Raw genomic sequence first — 24,967 nt, forward strand, 5'->3', positions numbered from 1 at the left:
AGCATTAAGGGCTCCTAACGCTGCTTTTGGCCGCCCGCTGATATTTAGAGTCAGGCAGGTACAGGTCTACCGCTCACTTCCCTACCGTGATTCCAGGCTACCGCAGATCCCCTTACGCCAATTGCTTATCCTATCTTTTCAATGTGATCTGCCTAATGCTGGTATTTGGAGTCTTGGGAGAAGTGAGCGGTAGAGCCTCTACTGACAAGACTCCAACCGCAAAAAAAAGTCAGTAGTTAAGAGCTTTATGGGCTAACGCGTGAATATAAAGCTCTTAACCACTGTGCTCTAAAGTACACTAACACCCATAAATTACCTATGTACCCCTAAACCGAGGCCCCCCCCACATCGCCGCCACTCTAATAAAAAAATGTAACCCCTAATCTGCCGACCGGACAGCGCCGCCACCTACATTATCACTATGAACCCCTAATCTGCTACCCCTAACATCGCCGACCCCTATATTATACGGGTACAGGACTCACTCGTAATTCTCAGCCCAAAGGGAAGAGAACACCCCTAGCAGGAGGTCAACACCCCCCCCCCAACAAGGTGCTAGGCTGCGACAAACTCACGCAATTACTCTAGAGCCCAAAGGCACCAAGGACAACGCACATAAAGTCCAAGACATAGGGAAATTATAACGAGAACAGAGTCACCCGAAGAGAGAGTAGAAGAAGGCTAGTCTCCATTATCCTCTCAGATTACCTTTCTGGAGGACCACATCCAAGGAAGAAGAATGCAGAGCATCCCGAACCCTGGTAGAAAAATCCCCTACGCAAAAGCTTGGAAAAGGAGACAACACAGCCTATCATCCCTGATATGGAGAAGACTAACTCCTGGGAAGTAGAAAAAAGTTGCACGGCCCTCAACTTCCTAAAATAAATGGCCAAAACCGCCAGAAAAAAACGGACAAAGTCCAGAAAGTCTCGACCCGAAGAAAGAGAGCCTCAAAAGGAACAAGCCCTAAAAGGACAATCCCAAAGAGACCTTGAAAAGGAAAGACCGCCAGGAAATGGCGGCATGAAGGACCTAAATCCTCCAAACCTCCAACCCACCATGGGAAGGAAACACTTTAAATTCCGAAAAAAATCAGAATCAACTGAGTATGTCGCAGCAGATCTCAACGGAGTCCCAGTCGACCAGATTGGAAAGGCTAATGAGGACTGAACCCAATCCCCCATGCCCCTAGGCAAACCACGGACCATCAAGTCCTCTCAGAATGCTAGCTGAAACTTGTAAAATTAAAACAAGGAAACCAACACAAATAATAATGTGAAGCACTCGGCGCCCTAACCGGACCAGCCAGGCAGAACAGGCGCCACGTGTCTGAAATAGTCCTCAAAACGGAAGGATTTGTACCCAGTCAGGACCAGCCTGAAACCAAGGGCCCCCAGCACTGTCAAGATCACATACAGTCACTTAAATACAGTACAGAATGGGGGAAAGCAGGGTATGAGTGAACAGGAAAACTAGAATAGTATTACAAGTATAGATTAATTCAATCTTGGTATATATGAATTAAAGTTTCCTGACGCAGAATCAGAATCAAAAACAGGTAACAACTAACAAAGTAATTGTGATAGAATATACAATTAAGTATAGATAGTTCTGATCTGCGTTAGAAATAATAACTCTGCCAAGTTACAAAATATTTAAGTAAGTGATATGAAAATTGTGTTCCTTATCATTCACACTATTATCTTTATTAAAGAATCTTTATGTCAAAAAGAGAAAATAATTATCATTCATACAAATGGCTTGAGCCAGATTAAAAACACTATAACCAAGTTAGGTAGTAGGATTCCCAAATAAGTATGATGAATGATGTGGTATGCAATTATAACAGCCAGCAGATAGATATAAGTATAAACTAAGCCCTTACAATCCGAGGTGGTAATGATAATTTAATCTTAGCCCTCGGATTGTAAGGGCTTAGTTTATACTTATATCTATCTGCTGGCTGTTATAATTGCATACCACATCATTCATCATACTTATTTGGGAATCCTACTACCTAACTTGGTTATAGTGTTTTTAATCTGGCTCAAGCCATTTGTATGAATGATAATTATTTTTTCTTTTTGACATTATCGATTCTTTAATAAAAATAATAGTATGAATGATATGGAACACAATTTTCACATCACTTACTCAAATATTTTGTAACTTAGCAGTTATTATTTCTAACGCAGATCAGAAGTACCTATACTTAATTGTATATTCTATTACATAGAGTCACTCCCTGAGAGGGATAGATAAACAACAGACAAACATAAGACTAAACACGTCCTCACTCTTGAACAAACTTTCTTAGAAGTAAACAGTGCGACCACAAAAGTCGCGAGTATCGATTCCAGAGAAAAAAGTATCGATTCCAGAGAAAAAAGTTCTCAAAGGAAAAAATATAACAAACATGAGCCATAAATCAAATAAAATCCATCCTAATTGGATTAAAATAAAAAGAGGGCAACCCGTAGGTTATTGCCCAGGAAGAAACGGACACACCCGCAGGACCAGCCCAAAAGGGATCTTATTCTTCCAAGCTCAGAATTGGAAAGGATATTCAAATAAACAAGACTAAAAGACGATTACTTCATCCCCATTCGAAGAGGAAGACTGAGAATACCCAGATCCGTTAAGGATGGGATCTTCTAACAATGCCAAAACGTGCATCAGTAGAACACGAAGGCACGCCAGTCTATAACGAAAGGCACAGCATACCTCCGCCGGAGCAAAGGATGACCTCGGCCCCGAAGGTTGACCCCCTGAAGCCTCAGGGGCAGTCGTTCCCCCGGAGGGCTGAACTGGACCAGGCGATCCTACAACTGGTGAGCCCCAGTTAACGGAACATGTACAATATCGTAAGCACACTCCCGGGAGGTGCAGATGGGCCAGAGCCAAAGATATGGCCATGCGGAACCGTGTCGTAACCTCCAGTGGGAAAAAGACACCTTCCAGAGAAGAATAAGCAACGTTTGGGTTACCTGCATGCATAGTAAGAGTTGGTGGTAGGGAACTCACCACTCGGGAGACAGAGTCCCCAGTGGCGGATGGCTCAGCGGGCCCCTGATTCCCCGATCCTGAGGAGTTGAGCACTCTAAAACAGCATTTGGAACATACCTGATGGGCATGTATCCCCCGGGCAAATTCATATTCTTCGTAAGTAGAATCTGAATCAGAGACATCCGTCTCCAAACAATCAGAATCCTCCATAACTGGGATACTGAATAAAAAATGGACCAATAAGAAAAATCTAAATGTCACCTTAGCCTCGCAATGGCTGGGGCACTCACCACCTCTTATGAACCAGACACTAGCGGACCAGAATTTCTCCGTCGCCACATGGTCGGGAATGTGGAAAAGAAGAGCCAAAACGTGACCACACCCGGTCACAAAGTGAACCGTGCAGTCCATGAAAAACTGCGCCCAAACGTAAAGGACACGTCACTTCCAAAGGCCGTTATGTTAAAAAATAGCCATGAACCTGAGTTTCACTACACGTTAGCAGACAGAATCACATAACAAACATGATTAAAAAAAACCCTGTTCAATAACCCCCTCAGGAGATATTAGCCCTTTATTCCAAGATACAGAAGGCACCTCACTGAGACCCTGTGTTAAAGTTAGTCCCGCAAGGTGGTAGCCTCTCGGGAAACATTTGTATTACAGTACATTCATAATGAAAGTAAAATGAAACGATCTTACCGGAATCTACGCTGTGGAACAGGAACACAGCCCTTCAAGTGTGACAGATAGTAGCGTCGCCATGGACTTGAGAGAAGAAAGCAGGCAGCAAAACTCATCAACGCTGATTGCTTGTGGAGCTGTTAATATGAGTCAGGATGGTTTTGCAGAATGACATCTCCGGACTCTAACTTTCGTCCAGGCTCTCACTGAGAGACTGACAGGACTACTTATAATTCCAGTCCCATGTCGAAGAGTACTACCCTTCATAAGAGACTAATCAAAAAACCTCTGAAACTTCTCTGCCAACCTCCTGGGACGGGGGATGGGGGAAGTGGGTGAGGTATTTAAGCCTTTGGATGGGGTGTCTTTGTCTCCTCCTGGTGGCCAGGTTCTGAATTTCCCAAAAGTAATGAATGCAGCTGTGGACTCTTTCCATTTATGAAGAAAATAGGTAATTTTCAATGCTTATCATATTCTTTCCTCATTTCATAATTTTTAATCTCATTTTATTTTGATTTGTTTAAGTATTTTGATTAATTACACACTGTTTTCAATATTTAGAAAAGTATAAACTGTAACACCATAATGAAAGACTATCACCATTCTAGTATGGTGTGATGACTGTATACATGAATATGCAGTGTTTTTTTTCACTAGGAATATTAATAAGGAAATAAAATAAATGACCTCACTGCGAGAATAAAAAAACAATCAATGGTAAAGAAATGTGACTCACAGTCTATATTCATATCAGCCCATATGCACAGTGTATATTGGTGTATATCATTTGGTTACAATGATGTATTTACTTTACTTTAAATATAAATTTAAGCAGATTAGAGACAGATTTCAATACTGTGCTGCAGAATAAATGTTATGGTAAAAGAAAGACAAAAACTGTGGCCTTGTGCTGCTTTACCCAAAACCACTTTTCTTGGGTGCTGAATAATTGTGTATCCAAGGCTGCCATCGCTGGGGTAGTCAATTCTACAAGGGTGGTTGGTGAGTGGCACTCCAGTGAGAAGCAATGTGGTAAATTGTGGCAAAGGGGTTAATTATGATGTGATGGGATTGGTGGCAAGGGGTTTAATTGTTTTGGTAGAATACAGAGGTAGGGGTTTAATTGTTTTGTTAGGATACAGAGTTAGAGGTTTAATTGCAATTGTTGTGATTGTGTTATGGTTTTCATTGGTGCAGATGGTTTATACTTGTAGGGACATTGTGATAGGGTGATTTGTAGTGGTCAGGATAATTAATGTTTTTGGGTTTTGCCGATAATTGTCAGTTTCATTTAGAAACCAAAATGAAAATGTAACCACAGGGTGTTTTATACTAGCTATACTACTGGGGATTTCTACTTCAGAGCAATGACTGCTCCTTACCACTTAGTGGGATATGTAGCCTTCTGATCTTTGTTGACGTTACTATTATTTTTTTTTTTATTTTTTTTTTTACTTCTACATCAGCAGCCATTTTATTCTCCTGTGTGTTCTTTGTGAAAGCATTTGGTGCCCATTTGGGTGTAAGCTGAAATGTATTTGTTTTTTGCTAATTGTAAATATGTAACCATAGACGTGCCACTATAAAGTCAAATGTGATGACCATAAGCCCAGCTTTGTTCTACTAGAATAAAACCATTTTAAAAAAAATTTAAGAAGGGCTTATTTTCTACTGTTGCTTATGAAATGTTTTGGGCCGTAAGCAGCATTTATTCTAAAATATGTGAATACTGCTATATGCATTTAAAACTGATGGATTTTGTAAATGTTTAGACAGATCTATTTCAGTAATATTTCATTTTTGTCTTACAGTTTCTGCTGTTTATGATGCTACCCTCAATTTCAGAAATAATGAAAACCCAACATTGCTTGGAATTTTAAATGGAAAGAAATACCATGCAGATATGTATGTAAGGTAAGGAATTCAATTCTACTTTACCCCTTTTTTACATAGTACATAGCTAGCAAATGGGTATATGAAAGTCACACTTTTTATGTGCAAAATATTTTTTTTTATAAGTAAAATACAATATATATTTGAAGTATTAAAGTTTCCTTGCTTATGTGCATAACTTGCTCTTTTGCTCTGCACTGGGTTATAATGCCTGGGCCAGTCACATGCTTTCACTTAATTAACTCTTGGGGGGCGATTTATTAAGCTGCGAATGCTGCTGTTACGCGGAAACAAAAGTTAAGAAGCAGTGGTCGTAAGACCGCTACTCCTTAACTCATCCACCAACTCTGAGGTGGCGGACAGCAATCATCCTGATCAGAAACGATTGAGATGATTGACACCCCCTGATAGCAGCTGATTGGCAGCGAATGTGCATTTCACTAGAAATTCTTGTTTATCGGCATTTAGAGATGTCGGGCGGACATGATCCCCTACAGCGGATCATGTCCATCTGGCACTTAATAAATCTACCCCTTGGGGTCCAATTCTCTAAAGTTCTCTGGCATAGAGTGAAATCATCATATGTACCCTAACATGGTCAGATATCGCTCAATTCTCTAAAACGAGGCTGAATATGGAAGTTCTAGCTGATAGCAACATTTGTTGGGAAGCACATACAAATTAAAATGTGCTGTTCATTGTTCTTTAACTTGCATTGACTTCTAGTTTTGTGTGCCCTTTTGTATCAAGGCAATAAGAGCATTGCATTTTTTTAGAGAAGCTTGATAGCTCACATTTGGTGAAATATAACCGTGAGTCCTGCATCAAAAAATGTAAGACCTATGAGAAAACTTCATATGTACTCAAGGAACATTCCTGTTCAGCCTACTCTTCAAGTGAAATAAAAAAAATACATGATGTGTTTAATTTCTTACTTTTTGGTAAGATTTTATCTCCCTATTTTGAAATTACATTGTACATTAAACAATGTTTTTAAACACATTTTACCTGCATATCTTTAATGCACATTTTATTGAGTGATAATAATACAGATTTTAATGTGTACTTTGTGATTTTTAGATCATACTTTAAATACACTTTCTAAAGTGCTTATTTATTATGCACAATACTGTAATGTAATGCATCTCATTTGCATACAGAATTGTAAGGAACACACGTTTAGAAAATGCCATAAAGGATCTTGTAGCACCAACAAACATTTTAAGAGGATCTCACCTGAGCAGAGAGCTTTTGAGAAGTGGTCTCTTGGTTTTCAAAGTAGAGTTCTACAACCATTCACAAAGAGGTCTACAACTTTGATACCAATATATGGCCTAGATTTGGAGTTCGGCGGTAAAAGGGCTGTTAACGCTCCGCGGGCTTTTTTCTGGCCGCACCATAAAATTAACTCTGGTATCGAGAGTTCAAACAAATGCTGCGTTAGGCTCCAAAAAAGGAGCGTAGAGCATTTTTACCGCAAATGCAACTCTCGATACCAGAGTTGCTTACGGACGCGGCCGGCCTCAAAAACGTGCTCATGCACGATTCCCCCATAGGAAACAATGGGGCTGTTTGAGCTGAAAAAAAACCTAACACCTGCAAAAAAGCAGCGTTCAGCTCCTAACGCAGCCCCATTGTTTCCTATGGGGAAACACTTCCTACGTCTGCACCTAACACCCTAACATGTACCCCGAGTCTAAACACCCCTAACCTTACACTTATTAACCCCTAATCTGCCGCCCCCGCTATCGCTGACCCCTGCATATTTTTTTAAACCCCTAATCTGCCGCTCCGTAAACCGCCGCCACCTACGTTATCCCTATGTACCCCTAATCTGCTACCCCTAACACCGCCGACCCCTATATTATATTTATTAACCCCTAACCTGCCCCCCACAACGTCGCCGACACCTGCCTACACTTATTAACCCCTAATCTGCCGAGCGGACCTGAGCGCTACTATAATAGTTATTAACCCCTAATCCGCCTCACTAACCCTATCATAAATAGTATTAACCCCTAATCTGCCCTCCCTAACATCGCCGACACCTAACTTCAATTATTAACCCCTAATCTGCCGACCGGAGCTCACCGCTATTCTAATAAATGTATTAACCCCTAAAGCTAAGTCTAACCCTAACACTAACACCCCCCTAAGTTAAATATAATTTTTATCTAACGAAATAAATTAACTCTTATTAAATAACTTATTCCTATTTAAAGCTAAATACTTACCTGTAAAATAAATCCTAATATAGCTACAATATAAATTATAATTATATTATAGCTATTTTAGGATTAATATTTATTTTACAGGCAACTTTGTAATTATTTTAACCAGGTACAATAGCTATTAAATAGTTAAGAACTATTTAATAGTTACCTAGTTAAAATAATAACAAATTTACCTGTAAAATAAATCCTAACCTAAGTTATAATTAAACCTAACACTACCCTATCAATAAAATAATTAAAAAAACTACCTACAATTACCTACAATTAACCTAACACTACACTATCAATAAATTAATTAAACACAATTCCTACAAATAAATACAATTAAATAAACTAGCTAAAGTACAAAAAATAAAAAAGAACTAAGTTACAGAAAATAAAAAAATATTTACAAACATAAGAAAAATATTACAACAATTTTAAACTAATTACACCTACACTAAGCCCCCTAATAAAATAACAAAGCCCCCCAAAATAAAAAATTCCCTACCCTATTCTAAATTAAAAAAGTTACAAGCTCTTTAACCTTACCAGCCCTGAACAGGGCCCTTTGCGGGGCATGCCCCAAGAATTTCAGCTCTTTTGCCTGTAAAAAAAAACATACAATACCCCCCCCCCCCAACATTACAACCCACCACCCACATACCCCTAATCTAACCCAAACCCCCCTTAAATAAACCTAACACTAATCCCCTGAAGATCTTCCTACCTTGTCTTCACCATCCAGGTATCACCGATCCGTCCTGGCTCCAAGATCTTCATCCAACCCAAGCGGGGGTTGGCGATCCATAATCCGGTGCTGAAGAGGTCCAGAAGAGGCTCCAAAGTCTTCCTCCTATCCGGCAAGAAGAGGACATCCGGACCGGCAAACATCTTCTCCAAGCGGCATCTTCGATCTTCTTCCATCCGGAGCGAAGTGGCAGGATCCTGAAGACCTCCAGCGCGGAACATCCATCCGGACCGACGACTGAACGACGAATGACTGTTCCTTTAAGGGACGTCATCCAAGATGGCGTCCCTCGAATTCCGATTGGCTGATAGGATTCTATCAGCCAATCGGAATTAAGGTATTAATTTTCTGATTGGCTGATGGAATCAGCCAATCAGAATCAAGTTCAATCCGATTGGCTGATCCAATCAGCCAATCAGATTGAGCTCGCATTCTATTGGCTGTTCCGATCAGCCAATAGAATGCGAGCTCAATCTGATTGGCTGATTGGATCGGCCAATCGGATTGAACTAGATTCTGATTGGCTGATTCCATCAGCCAATCAGAAAATTCCTACCTTAATTCCGATTGGCTGATAGAATCCTATCAGCCAATCGGAATTCGAGGGACGCCATCTTGGATGACGTCCCTTAAAGGAACAGTCATTCGTCGTTCAGTCGTCGGTCCGGATGGATGTTCCGCGCTGGAGGTCTTCAGGATCCTGCCACTTCGCTCCGGATGGAAGAAGATCGAAGATGCCGCTTGGAGAAGATGTTTGCCGGTCCGGATGTCCTCTTCTTGCCGGATAGGAGGAAGACTTTGGAGCCTCTTCTGGACCTCTTCAGCACCGGATTATGGATCGCCAACCCCCGCTTGGGTTGGATGAAGATCTTGGAGCCAGGACGGATCGGTGATACCTGGATGGTGAAGACAAGGTAGGAAGATCTTCAGGGGATTAGTGTTAGGTTTATTTAAGGGGGGTTTGGGTTAGATTAGGGGTATGTGGGTGGTGGGTTGTAATGTTGGGGGGGGGGTATTGTATGTTTTTTTTTACAGGCAAAAGAGCTGAAATTCTTGGGGCATGCCCCGCAAAGGGCCCTGTTCAGGGCTGGTAAGGTAAAAGAGCTTGTAACTTTTTTAATTTAGAATAGGGTAGGGAATTTTTTATTTTGGGGGGCTTTGTTATTTTATTAGGGGGCTTAGAGTAGGTGTAATTAGTTTAAAATTGTTGTAATATTTTTCTTATGTTTGTAAATATTTTTTTATTTTCTGTAACTTAGTTCTTTTTTATTTTTTGTACTTTAGCTAGTTTATTTAATTGTAGGAATTGTGTTTAATTAATTTATTGATAGTGTAGTGTTAGGTTAATTGTAGGTAATTGTAGATAGTTTATTTAATTATTTTATTGATAGGGTAGTGTTAGGTTTAATTATAACTTAGGTTAGGATTTATTTTACAGGTAAATTTGTTATTATTTTAACTAGGTAACTATTAAATAGTTCTTAACTATTTAATAGCTATTTTACCTGGTTAAAATAATTACAAAGTTGCCTGTAAAATAAATATTAATCCTAAAATAGCTATAATATAATTATAATTTATATTGTAGCTATATTAGGATTTATTTTACAGGTAAGTATTTAGCTTTAAATAGGAATAAGTTATTTAATAAGAGTTAATTTATTTCGTTAGATAAAAATTATATTTAAGTTAGGGGGGTGTTAGTGTTAGGGTTAGACTTAGCTTTAGGGGTTAATACATTTATTAGAATAGCGGTGAGCTCCGGTCGGCAGATTAGGGGTTAATAATTGAAGTTAGGTGTCGGCGATGTTAGGGAAGGCAGATTAGGGGTTAATAATATTTATGATAGGGTTAGTGAGGCGGATTAGGGGTTAATACATTTATTATAGTAGTGCTCAGGTCCGCTCGGCAGATTAGGGGTTAATAAGTGTAGGCAGGTGTCGGCGACGTTGAGGGGGGCAGATTAGGGGTTAATAAATATAATATAGGGGTCGGCGATGTTAGGGGCAGCAGATTAGGGGTACATAGGGATAACGTAGGTGGCGGCGATTTGCGGTCGGAAGATTAGGGGTTAATTATTTTAAGTAGCTGGCGGCGACGTTGTGGGGGGCAAGTTAGGGGTTAATAAATGTAATACAGGGTTCGGCGGGGTTAGGGGCAGCAGATTAGGGGTACATAAGTATAACGTAGGTGGCGGTCGGCAGATTAGGGGTTAAAAATTTTAATCGAGTGGCGGCGATGTGGGGGGAGCTCGGTTTAGGGGTACATAGGTAGTTTATGGGTGTTAGTGTACTTTAGGGTACAGTAGTTAAGAGCTTTATAAACCGGCGTTAGCCAGAAAGCTCTTAACTCCTGCTATTTTCAGGCGGCTGGAATTTTGTCGTTAGAGCTCTAACGCTCACTTCAGAAACGACTCTAAATACCAGCGTTAGAAAGATCCCATTGAAAAGATAGGCTACGCAAATGGCGTAGGGGGATCTGCGGTATGGAAAAGTCGCGGCTGAAAAGTGAGCGTTAGACCCTTTAATCACTGACTCCAAATACCAGCGGGCGGCCAAAACCAGCGTTAGGAGCCTCTAACGCTGGTTTTGACGGCTACCGCCGAACTCCAAATCTAGGCCTATGTTTGCTGATAGACTTTATAAATACTATGTTAACTTAATATTGTTAATCTACTTACCTACAATTAATTATTTTCATAATTCATTTGTAAAGTGCCATCAAATTGCGCTGCTAAAAAATAAAAATTAACAATAAATAATCAAATATATATGTGTGTGTATATATGTACTGTATGTATATATGTATCTGTGTATGTGTGTGTATATATATATATATATGTGTGTGTATATATGTACTGTATGTATATATGTATATATGTATCTGTGTATGTGTGTGTATATATATATATATATATATATATATATATATATATATATACACATACACACACACACACATAGACAGAGGAGGAGGGATAGTACATTGCAATTAATTTAGGCACACAATACCACCAAATGAACCATTCTCCACTACTTCCCTTCAGATAAATTGAAAATATTTATTTTTACATTCTAGATTATAGGAGAGAGAGAAACTAAACACTCAAAAAACACAAAACCCCAATACTAAGGTGTTTAAAGTTCTTCTGTTTTTTTCTGATGAAACATATTTTTGCTACCATCTTCTAGTAATCTGGACCTTGTTGCCCAGAATATAATACTTTGTCTCTTCTCCTGATAAACATAACTCTTTTGTTCTCTGTCACCCAAGAAACTTTGACCACAAATGTAGGTAATACTCTTCCATACAAATGATGTATTCCCTCAAATGCTGCACTGAACATCTCATGAGAAAATTCTACCGTTTACTAACTTTTTCAAAGATACTATTGATAACATTCTTATGAAACCTTTACTACAGGCATCCATAAAAAGGCTTTAGAGAATTTAAATTTACAGCAATAAATCTAAAATATGACTGCAGAGATATCCATGTCGTCATATACAGACATGAATTTGAATGCCTTTAGTTTTTTAGCGCATTTACATATTTTGTTTAATACACAGGCGGATCCCATTGGAGGAAATACCTGAAGATGAACAGGAGTGTGCCAGTTGGCTTCATAAGCTCTACCAGGAAAAGGTTAGTAATTTATATATCCACAATGTCCAACCTTTTTATTAAAGGGCCAAACTGGAATGTTATGATATTTTTTTTAACTTTCTAGACCAGTGAAAACATTCTTTCAATAAAAAGAAAAGTATACACCTCAATATAAAACAATTTAAAATAGTATTTATGTAGCAGCTTACTGTACGTCCCACATATCTACATATACACATAGTAATACATGCTTTGGATCAACAGAAGACATAAACAAGCCAGTTGCATACAGGAGGAACTGAATTTCAATGTGACAAAGGCAGATGTGTGTTAAGGAAGTAGAGAGTAAGATGAAAAGCACCAGAGAGATGCATAGGGCCCGATTCATCAAGCTCTGAATGGAGCTTGATTCAGCTGTTTCCGCATGAGCCTTCCGTCGGAAACAGGAGTTAAGAAGTAGTGGTCTTAAGACTGTTGCTCCCTAACTCCTCCGCATTCTCTGAGGCCGCGGACATCAATTCGCCCGATCACATATGATCGGGTTAATTGACACACCATGCTAGCGACCGCAAATCTGCAGGGGGCGGTATTGCACAAGCAGTTCACCAGAACTGCTTGTGCAATGATAAATGCCGACAGCATATACTGTCGGCATTTATCGATGTGCGGCGCACATGATCACTATAGCGGATCATGTCCATCCGCACTATGATAAATCTACCCCATAGTCTCAATTGTATACATATCAAATAATTCAGTTTTACTGAAACTAAGTCCTGTGAAATGGACCATATTTTTTATTCTTAAACTTTATTTTGTTGTCCTTTCCTCTGTTAGGTCATTCTGTCAATTCCACTTTAATTTTGTTTATATAAATTTTAAGAAAATTACCTAATAGCTAAACTGCTTTGATGTGCAATTACAGGAACTCATGGGTGGGGCCAAAAGCTTCTGCATGGTGCCTGCTCCCATATACCCTAATTGACAGGCACTGAGGCGCCACAAGAGCAATGAACAGTAGGTTATGTCAGCAAAAATAAAATATAAAAACAGAAAAAAGAGGTAGTATTTTTAGTTAATGAATGGGACAACTAAGTAAGTGTATACATAGGTTATTTTATTTAGCTTAAAGTGGCATGGAAGTCACAGTGGACCTTTCATGATTAAGATACAACAAACTATTATAAAACAATAGAATTTATTTATGTAAACAAATGTACTTCTTTCTGATGCAATTCTTAGTAAAATAACATAATACAATCTTTAATATGGTGGTTTACAAACATATACCTAATAAAATAATAAATAATAATAACTGGCACTAATACTAATTATAAACCAAGACATATATATCACATATGTGATGACCTAATTGTAATTGTAAGCAAAGAATATAAATATATGTATATTTGCACTTTGGAAATAAGTGAATTTAAGAATAAACTCATCATTTAAGACAACTATGTATTTACTATGTATAAGATGTATATTACATTAAGCAATGGGCATAAGGACATAACAGCACAACAATAATTGTCATACATTTTAATAATCAGTTCATCAAACTGTTCTGTTGCATTTAATTCTAGCTCCATTGTATGAATGGCTAATAAATAAAATAATAAATATATATTATAATGCAGTGATTATGTAAATGTACAAGACTATGTGCCATATACATTATCTATAAGAGGTTTTAATATGGATCGTCATCTTCCCCAAGTTTATAAAGTTTCAGCTTGGTTAGAGACATTAAACACTATCTATATTTTATAAACAGTGTATTGAGAATATTCCCCACCTCCCTCTAGTTATAGGTTCCAAGATGTTTCAATCTATCTTTCACTACATTTCAGTGCTTATGTGTTTGCACGTGTGCAGCAACTCTCCTTCAGATACCTGACGTGCAGCTTAAGGGGCATATCTATCAAGCTCCATACGGAGGTTGAAGCCCTGTGTTTCTGGCGAGCCTGCAGGCTCGCCAGAAACACCAGTTATGAACATCGCCGCAATTCAACCCGATCGAGTACGATTGGGTTGATTGACACCCCCTGCTGGTGGCCGATTGGCCGCGAATCTGCAAGGGGCGGCGTTGCACCAGCAGCTCACAAGAATTCGGAGAGCGTATTTCTCTGGGCATTCAGCGAGGTCTGTCGGACCTGACAGACCTTTGTTAAGTAGGCCCCAATGTTACAATATGGCAGCACCCCTTGAGAGGTGCATGAAATCTAATTAGTGTTTAATGTCCCTTTAACAACTTCTGGATAGTTATGATGTTTGTGTCTCATTAGTTTTATCTATGATTATCTATTTTTTTTTCTTAAAGTGAATGTAAAGTTTCATGAATGAGTGCCCGGTTTTTAAAAATACTATTAAAAACAAGGGCACTTTCATTCATGAAACTTTACATTGCAACGTTTTTTGTTTTTTTTTAAATACCTTTTTCTTTAGCAAACCCGGGCAGGCAATCCTCTGCCCGCAGCTCCTATTTACTTACCTCAACAATGACGAAACCGGCTTCCTCCAATCATGGCGTGCACCCGGAGCGTCCATCTCATGAGGTCACGTCGTGATTGAAAGAAGCCAGTTTTGTAATTGAGGTGCTAAGTACAAAGGAGCTGCGGGCGGAGGAGGTAGAGGTTTGCTAAAGAAAAAGATATTTTTAAAAAAATGCTGCAATGTAAAGTATCATGAAGGAAAATGCCCCTGTTTTTAATAGTATTTTTAAAAACTGAGCACTCATTCATGAAACTTTGCATTCACCTTAACTTATCCTTACCACCAGCTGGCATTCTATTCTTATTGCAGAAATATATACAGTACTGAATAAATCACAAAATTAAACAGAACACCAGATTATATATTTGTAGAATGTGAGGCTTACAGGCTCACTAAGCACCTTGTAATTACAATACATTTATTTTGTCTTGGTATAATATAACACATTAGCCGAACCTAAATATTTTTAAAACAAATTAACATCTTGTTTGCTGCAGTTGTTTTTCAATAGCCAAACTTCACCTACCAGTTACCTTGTTATCTGCTGCTGACTATGCTACCCATAGTTATTATGCTAGTATGAAGTGCATTGTTTTGTAGTTCTCTGCTGAAGTCGAAAGGAGAAGCCTGCATTGTGCATTTACATCTGTGAGAATTAGAAAATCCACGATTTTCATAAATAATGGAAGTATATTGCAAAATTGTTTTATTGTGTATAACGAAATATTTATATTAAAGGGACAGTCTACTCCAGAATTTGTATTGTTTAAAAAGATAGATAATCCCTTTATTACCCATTCACCAGTTTTGCACAGCCAACACAGTTATATTAAAGTGAAGGTAAAGTTAGCATGTTTAGATGATTGCAAATGTAAGTAGCCTAAAAATTAAGGGTAGTTTAATTCATCAATTTTGTTACTTCTGAATATTTACCAATTTATCAGCCGTTTTACACTGGAAACTAATCATTCTGTAATCTGCCCGTTTTTTGGGGGTTTTTTTGGGAGCTAGGTCACGTTCTTCGAGTAGCCAATCCTATGTCTGGCCGTTAGGCGGCCGTCATTTGACGTCACTTAATTTGTATTCATTGTGCGCATGCGTTAGCTACACTTCCTGTAGCTTGTAAGCCGTGATCCTTCAAGATTATCGCATGCGCAAATCGTCCTCAATCAAGCAACTCGCCTGGACGCAGTGTGTTTACAAACATGGATGCAACGGGGATTGACGCATGCACTTTAGATCGTCATTGTTTTTAGTCGCGCAGGCGCAATTAGATGTTACAGCGTGATGTGCGCATGCGCAAGCTTTCAGAGAATCGCGAACGCGCATTTACAATACGTATAGAGCGGGTGGGAACGCTCTATACGTAATACTCAAAGAAACCAGGAACTAACTGGAGGGTGGAGCTATAAGCGGCCGAACAAGAAGAGAAAAAGTATTTATTTTTTATTTATATATATACAAATATGTGATAAAAATTTAGCGATTTTGCCATATATTAAGTAATTAACATAATACTGCTTTCAATTGCGGAAAACTTTACCTTCACTTTAATATACTTTTTACTTCTGTGATTACTTTGTATCTAAGCCTCTCCAGACTGCCCCTTATCTCAGATATTTTGAAAGACTTGTATTTTAGCCAATCAGTGCCCTCTCATAATTTACTTCATGGGCGTGAGCACAATGTTATCTATATGGCAAACATGAACTAATGCCCTCTAGCTGAGAAAAACTGTCAAAATGCACTGTGATAAGAGGCGGCCTTCATATGAGCCTACCTAGGTTTAGTTTTTAACTAAGAATACCAAGAGAACAAAGCAAATGTGATGATAAAAATGAATTGGAAAGTTGTTCAAAATTACATGTCCTATCTGAATTATGAATTTTTATTTTTGACTAGACTATCCTTTTAAAATCTCAATGTGTTTACTGTCCCTTTTTAAAATGTATTTCTGTAGACACAGTGTTGAGTCTGTGGCCTCTAGTTATCAAAGCGTCTACTGATAATACGGCAGAAATCCGCGTTGTACTCGTCGCGAGATTGCATCGCCGTAGTTATCAAAGTGTCAAGATTGGAAGAGTTAGAATTTTGTGACGTAACATACGATCCGGCGCTCTCAATTCGACGCCGATCTCTGCGACTAGAAAACCGCTGGAAATCTTGCGGAATTCTGTGCTTTCGCCCTGTTCTTCGACACAATTAGAAGCTTTCTGAAAGTTATCAAAAAATGACCACTTACGCTCGCGTCTTATCCGACGCAGCGTACCTAGTTTTCAATCCGCCGCCTTAGAAGTCGCAGATGCTATAATAGTCAATGGGAATCGGAAAACAGAAATCTTATGTTCGATGCTGCTAGAGTCAAGCATATAACCTAATAAAACTCAATGGAAAACATTATTAAATATGTATTTATAAATACCATTCCATTCCTATAATTCAAAGATTGTAAAAAGAAAAGCATATTCACACAAAGGATAGCAAGAGAATGAAAACACTGCAAAGAAATTAAGGAGATTAAAAAAAAAAATGCTTTGAATGGAATAGGCTCCAAGTTTGTTTCTCTTTAAAAATTAGAGATTACATATTTTGTGCACTGTTTTGCACTTAAAGGGCCATAATACCCAAATGTTTAAACACTTGAAAGTGATGCAGTATAGCTGTAAAAAGCTGACTAGAAAATATCTCCTGAACATCTCTATGTAAAAAAGGAAGATATTTTACCTCAAAAGTTCCTCAGTAGCCACCGCCCATTGTAAAGGATTTCTAAGCAGCATTTAAGTGTGTCTGTCCTAGGACAGCTTAGGGGATGAGCCTCGTGAACTCTCATATTATTTCACCAATCAGGTAAAGGAAGCTTACTATGAAATCTCATGAGAGTTAAGTCAAATCTCATGAGATCACAGTAAGAGTTCATGACCTCAGCACTGCTGATGCTGATTGGCTGCTGTTCATTTCTTCATTTTTTTTTTATTTTTACCTGCACATGGGAGCAGGTGAAGTATAACTTTTTACACAGAACTTACTCTGCTGAGCTGAGGAGATTGTGAGGTCAAATATCTTCCTTTTTTACATAGAGATGCTCAGGTGATATTTTCCTGTCAGCTTTTTACAGTTATACTGCATCAGTTTCAAGTGATTTAGCATATGAGTATTATGTCCCTTTAACTTATCGCAATAATTAATATACAAAGACAAAAGAACTACATAATAGGCTAAATTAACAGCTAGCTCCCACTAGTGTAAATTAAATATTTTTGTTTCCTATCCCCTTCAAATAGTGATAGATATCAAATTCATATACTCTACATATATACACACATAGAAGTTGAAAATATAACGTAATCATAGTAAAATATGTCCAATATATAAAATGTTTAAAAAAAACATAACTCCCTCTCCATTTTGCTAAGAATATGTCGCTACTTGCTATCTTTCAAATTCAATTTAAAACAAAAATTACAATATCTATATACAATCATCTGCTGACAACGTATGTGCTATGTTCCTGGACTTTACTGCAGATATAAATAAAGTTGGGAAAAGCCCGAATCGCTGCAACGTCGATGACAGTTAACAACAGTCCGCCCCTCTTCGCACCGTACTTGACGCGCATGTTTTGGACGTTTTTTTTTTTTATAACTATGGCGAGCGTATTAAGGTCCGCAACGGTGATGTATAGCGAAGTTTGGCGAGCGTATTGACTCGCCGCGAATGCATCATATTAGACGCTTTGATAACTAGAGGCCTGTGTTGCTTCTCACATACACATATCACTATATACCTCTAGATTAACAATTTAGGCAAACATGTGCTTTGATAATGCAACTCTTCAGTAACAAATTAATATTAAGATATTTGTGAATTACATTTTTATATAAATTAAATTCCAATATTCCAACAATCTGATTAAAATACATCTGAAATAAAAGCTTCTACAAAACATACAGACGTTTGTGAGTTACAGCTGAACAAATACGTAGCACTGCATCTGCTTTGAAACTAGAGAAATAAAGGAACATCACAAAACTCGAAGATCAAACATAATAAGGAGCCCATACAACAACAAAAGACAGACAGTGAGTAATATAATATCCCATAACAATGAAAGAGAAATATGATATAGAACATGTTGGAGGTTTGATCCTTCTCTTAATAGTGAGTAAAATGGCAATGTCCACAAGGATCCTTTTGAAATTTGAATCTTATTATTTGCAGTCAAAATTATTATTTTTTTACAATTCCTATAAGACAAAATCAATCAATCAATCAATCAATAGTATCTCTCTCTCTTTGCCTCTCTCTCGTGTTCTCTCTCTTTCTATATCTATCTGTCTATCTATCATCTATCTTATATTTCTTTGTCTGTCTGTCTATCTATCTATCTATGTCTGTCTGTCTATCTCTCTATTTATATATATATATATATATATATATATACACGGTATATATATATATATATATATATATATCTGTCTGTATCTCTGTCTATATATCATCTATCTGTCTGTCTATCATCTATCTCTATCTCTCTATCTCTTATCTCTCTCTGTCTGTCTTTGAGGCCAATTTATCAGTCTGGCGGACATGATACGCTGTCGGCATTTAACATTGCACAAGCAGTTCTAGTGAACTGCTTGTGCAATGCCTCCCCCTGCAGATTCTGCTAGCAGGAGGTGTCAGTCAACCTGATCATATAGGATCGGGCAGATTGATGTCCGCAGCCTCAGAGGCAGCGGACCAGTTAAGGAGCAGCGGTCTAAAGACCGCTGCTTCATAACTACTGTTTCTGGCAAGCCTAAATGCTCACGCGGAAACAGGGGCATCAGGGGCCATTCGGCCCTTGATAAATCGGCCCCTATATGTCATCTATCTGCCTGTCTCTCTCTATCTATCTCTATCGGTCTATCTCTCTGTCTGTATATCTGTCTATCTTCATCTATCTATCTAGCTATCTATCTCTGTCTGTCTATCTATCTATATCTATATTATTATCATTTTATTATTATTATTTATTTGTATAGCGCCACAAAATTCTGTAGCGCTATCTATCTATATCTGTCTATGTCTATCTTTCAGTCTCTCTCTCTCTCAAAATGAATCTACAACACATCTACATAATCATTGTTCCAGTACAACTGGTTGAAATGCCCATGATAATAAATGGATATTAATCACTAAATCAATTCTAGGTATATTGCTGTATAAAAACAGAGATTAGCCTGAGAGTAATATTTTAAACTGCCTCTCTTGTTGTAAAATCAAATTAGGATACTTTAGCTTAAAAAACTAACTTTTGTTAATTCAGTACTTAGCAATCTGTGGCTTTTCACAGGCATAAGCAGTTGTAACAGTTACTTATCCTAGCGTAAAAATTGTTAACCGGTGTGCATTTATAGCATAATTTAGATAACGCTGTGTTAACTTATACTAGAGGGATAAAGTTTATAGTTAATATTGTTACAGCAATACCGGATACTATTACAGAGGGGTACAGAGTAAAAACGTACTATTCACCTTATATCCTGTATCAATAATATGATATAATACTTGATATATTGTGTCAGCTACCACAAGCTGAAATTTTGTAACGCTGCAGCACCATTTAAGCACAAGTAGTGTGACAAAATATAAGAGTTCACACTGGATTTAAGTGTAATAAGCAAGATTTAATCAAAGTATATACTTGATACAGATATAGATAGGTTGTGAAATCTTAAAATTTATTATGATGCCAAAACGATAATCATTAGACACAACTAGGTGTAGTATTTTCAAGTGCAGACTATCCTCAATTAAAACTAGCACAAGTCTGTGAAACCCCCCTTGTAGCTGTAGATGTACAATCACACAGAATCTAATTAATTCCTGTCTGAGTTACAAAATTAACAAAGTAATCAAGCATGAGCCTTGCATTGTAGTAACTGACATAGAGGTAATCTCCAAAACCTAGAGTAACAAACATATATATATATTTGGAAGTTTGTATATTAGTATTCGATTACTGTGTCCTGATTACCTGCAAAGATTCATCAGACAAGAACCAAAACTTATGCAGTGAATATTTACAATTTACAGCTGTGCTGTACACTTCTGCTCAAATGCCTAAAGAGCACACTCACCAATAAAGACCACAGAGCTAAAGTATAATAGGTATACTACATATCAATATCCTCTAGTGGTAATCTGATAGATTGGCCACTTACAAGGCCATACAGCCCTATGTTAGATTAACAAATAGATATACCTAGAATATAATCTTGGTCTCATAACAGGATTACTAAATGCTTCATATACCTTGTATTGTAAAAGCTAAGGATTGAATAATCAACAGAGAGTGTGTTTTTAACACTTTCAAGGGTAGCATACACACATACTTTATGCTGTCTTTTTTAAAAAATAAATAAATAAAGGTTATATTTTAAGTCCTGGTATATATTTTTTTCTACTTCAAGTTCCAGTAATCAACCGAACTAATCTCCATAATTTATTTACAGTGCAAAAAAGCATTCTTTTGGGACTAACTGGCTTACTCAGCTGGTACAGTCCATTTTTGTAAATCATATTTTTACATCAGTTGTTTAAATATATTAAACATATATATATATATATGTAAACTATTGATAACTTACATATGTAAACTATTGATGACATATATAACATTGATGACATATAGAAAAAATAAATGTAAAGTTTTAACCTCCATATAGTAATGGGTCCTGTAATGTTATAACTAGTTTTTTTTCTAGTTTTAACCTATTCTATTATCTACTCAGAAATAAGCTGAGAAAGTTAAAAATATCACATTATTTAATGTCCTTTTAAAATCCAGCACTACTGTTAAGGCTTTCAAGACAAAAAGTAATCAGTACTGGATTTGTTGTTAATTATATCATCACTAACCTGGAGCCTATTAGCAAGAAACAGAAACTGTTTCAAGAAGTTCTGCTAAACCAAGATTTTTTTTGCTTCTGAATATATAATCTGAACTAGACTTGTATTTAAGTGATACCAGGGAGACCTACCTGTCACATACACATGCAGAACAGGACTCAAAGCATCCTGACCATAATACCTTAGGTGTCTCTATCAGGGGTCAAACCCTAAAATTTCCTTTTGTGATTCAGACAGAATATACCATTTTAAAAAGTTTCCATTTTATTTCTGTTATCCAATTTACATCATCCCCATGATATTCTGTGTTGAAGAGATACCTAGGTAGGCATCTGGGGCACTACATGGCAGGAAATAGTGCTGCCATCTAGTGTTCTTGTAAATGGATAACATTTTGCAAAGCTGCTGCCATATAGTGCCAGCTAATAAGCATACATCCCTGCTTTTCAACAAATGATACCAAGAACGAAGAAAAAGTGATAATACAAGTAAATTAATCATGAAAAAAACATTTTGGGTTTTTATATCCCTTTAAGGATTTGTCTGTTTTGGCTAAATAGTAGCCTGCTAAGGTGATTCACTTTCCGGTGATCAGCTTCTAGCATCCTTTAATTGTGACCTGTTAGTGACTGACGTTGAGGATCATTACCACAGACAAGATGGCAGCTCTTAATAGCTGGTTCTGAGTTAAAAAGAATACAGACCATTTTATGCAGATTTTTAATGGATAGAAAGGTCACAATTTAAATGTGCATGGATGCATTTCAATTTGAAATAGAATCATTGTAGCAATATACTTCCATTAGGAAAAATTCCTCTAGTAAAATTCATTACTATTTTTCAGTGGCATACACACATATGCTGTGAAGGCCAGTGCTCCATTACTATTTTTCAGTGGCATACGCACATATGCTGTGAAGGCCAGTGCTCCAGTACTTAAGTTGGGAGAGCTGGTGGTGATAAGTATTGTCTGTAAAGACTTAAAAAGACATGAAACACATTTTTTTTTCATGATTCAGATAAAGCATGCAATCTAATTTGCTTCATTCTCTTCGTGTGCTTTGTTAAAAAAGAATATATAGGTAGGCTCAGGAGTAGAAATGAATTACTGGGTGCTAGCTGATTATTGGTGGCTGCACACATATGCCTCTTCACATTGGTTCAGCTGATGTGTTCAGCTAACTTGAAGTAGTGCATTGTTGTTCCTTCAACAAAGGATACCAAGAGAATGAAGTAAAATTTGAAAATAAAATAAATTGGAAACTTGTTTAAAATGATATGCTCTATCTGAATCATGAAAGAAAAAGGTTGGGCTTCATGTCCCTTTTAATTTGTATCTTGCGACTTACTACTGACTCTCTGAGTAGTTTGAATGCTGATGCCCGGGCCCACACAGCATATGTGTGTATGCCGCAGAAAAACAGTAATAACTTTTACTAGAAGCCTGTTTGCTAATGGAAGGCTATTGCAATTATTCTTCTGTTTCCAATTGAATTGCACCTAGGCACAATTTTGACCTTTCGTTACCTTTAATTGCAACAATCATCCACAGGGGTGGAAAATGGGAAGGAAAAACACCTTTATAGGAAAAGTTTGAATTCAGGTTCTAATATTGACTGTGTATTAAAGGGACATTAAACCCAACATTTTTCTTTCATGATTCAAATAGAGAATACCATTTTAAACAACTTTCTAATTTACTTCTATTATCTAATTTGCTATATTCTCTTGATATTCTTTCCTGAAAAGCATATCTAGATAGGCTCAGTAGCTTCTGATTGGTGGCTGCACATATATGTCTCATGTGTTTGGCTCACCCATGTGCATTGTTATTCCTTTAACAAAGGATATCTAAAGAATGAAGCAAATTAGATAATAGAAGTAAATTGGAATGTTGTTTGAAATTGTATTCTCTGTCTGAATCATGAAAGATCATTTTTGGGTTTAATGTCCCTTTAAGCCTTTAGCAATGTGCTGTAGTTATTTTTGTTATGCTGATGTTATATGACTACATATTGTTATATCTTTGATGGTGTTAAAACAGTTGACACATTGAGCTAATGGATTTCCTAAGATACAATATCTCACAACTTCTTACCTTTTATTTTTTCTTAATTTATCAATCTCCTTAGGATGCCTTTCAAGAGCAGTACTATAGGATGGGAGAGTATCCTGAAACGGCTGTTGTTTGCCCACGAAGTCCATGGCCGCTTGTGAATTGGCTTTTTTGGGCCTCACTTCTTTCATATCCTTTAGGTAAAGCGCTTGCTAATATGATCAGCGGTGGATCCTATCTGACACTGGCCATCTTTGCACTTTTAATTGTAGTTGGTGAGTTTAAACATGGAGGAATGCGCAATATATTTGTTTATGGGACTGTGGTGCTTTATTGTGTGCACTGGTGGTATAATTAGCAGGCATTGAGATAAATAAGACATCTATAACTTATCTTTTTAATCAAATAACAAACTAATGCATTTAATGGAATAATAGATTTCTAATACACTTTTTTTATATGAGATTAGTTTTGCCAAGATAGATTTTCCTGTTTATTTGGAGTTAAATGTGATAATTTAGGTAAGCGCCATTCTAAATATATGGATCAAGGTGACCAAACATTTACACATCTTTTAAAATTGCAAATGAGGTGGCTAATTAATATTAAATATACTTTATTTACACCTATTTAATTGTTACCAGTTTTCTCTCCCTCCCCCCCTGAATAACTTTAATTCTACTGAAACTTAGAATTAAGAAATTTAAAGGGATAGTAAACACCAAAAATGTTATTGTTTAAAAAAATAGATAATCCCTTTATTTACCACTCTCCAGTTTTGCATAACCAACACTGTTTTAGAAATATACTTTTTACCTCTGTGATTACCTTGTATCTAAGCTTTTGCAGACTGCCTTCTTGTCTCAGATCTTTTGACAGACTTGCATTTCAGGCAATTAGTGCTGACTCTTAAATAACATTGTGCTCAAGCACGTGGAGTTATTTATATGAAACACATGAGCTAACGCCCTCTAGCTGTGAAAAACTATCGAATGTATTCAGATAAGAGGTGTCCTTCAAGGGCTTAGAAATTAGCATATGAGCCTACCTAGGTTTAGCTTTCAACAAAGGATACCAAGAGAACAAAGGAAATTTGATGATTAAAGTAAATTAAAAAGTTGTTTAAAATTACATGTCCTATTTGAATCATGAAAGTTTAATTTGGACTAGACTATTCCTTTAACTGCTGAATAAAATCAGTAGCCATCAAATAAGTGGTGGATGAAGGAGGGGAGGGTAAATTGTCCTGACCTTTCATTCCACAAGAGGGAGAGGGCGGCATGTTGCTTGTAGTGTTCTTGTAGGGATATGCGCTGTGTAAATCCCTTCACCTCATCAGGAATTAGATTTAAACACCTGCCCCTC

At 37.3% G+C, this 24,967-nt stretch overlaps 1 protein-coding gene across 1 annotated transcript in view; it reads left to right on the top strand.

The window, feature by feature from the left end:
• The window catches only part of AGPAT4 (1-acylglycerol-3-phosphate O-acyltransferase 4), a 290,880-nt gene that overhangs the window by 242,907 nt on the left and 23,006 nt on the right, over nt 1-24,967 (top strand). The window contains exons 6-8 of the mRNA XM_053710931.1: nt 5,502-5,604; nt 12,117-12,192; nt 23,679-23,877. Of these exons, the coding sequence (XP_053566906.1) occupies nt 5,502-5,604; nt 12,117-12,192; nt 23,679-23,877 (378 nt within the window). The remainder of the gene's footprint in view (nt 1-5,501; nt 5,605-12,116; nt 12,193-23,678; nt 23,878-24,967) is intronic.

Source organism: Bombina bombina, chromosome 4 (assembly GCF_027579735.1).
Source record: "Bombina bombina isolate aBomBom1 chromosome 4, aBomBom1.pri, whole genome shotgun sequence".
Taxonomy (NCBI): domain Eukaryota; kingdom Metazoa; phylum Chordata; class Amphibia; order Anura; family Bombinatoridae; genus Bombina; species Bombina bombina.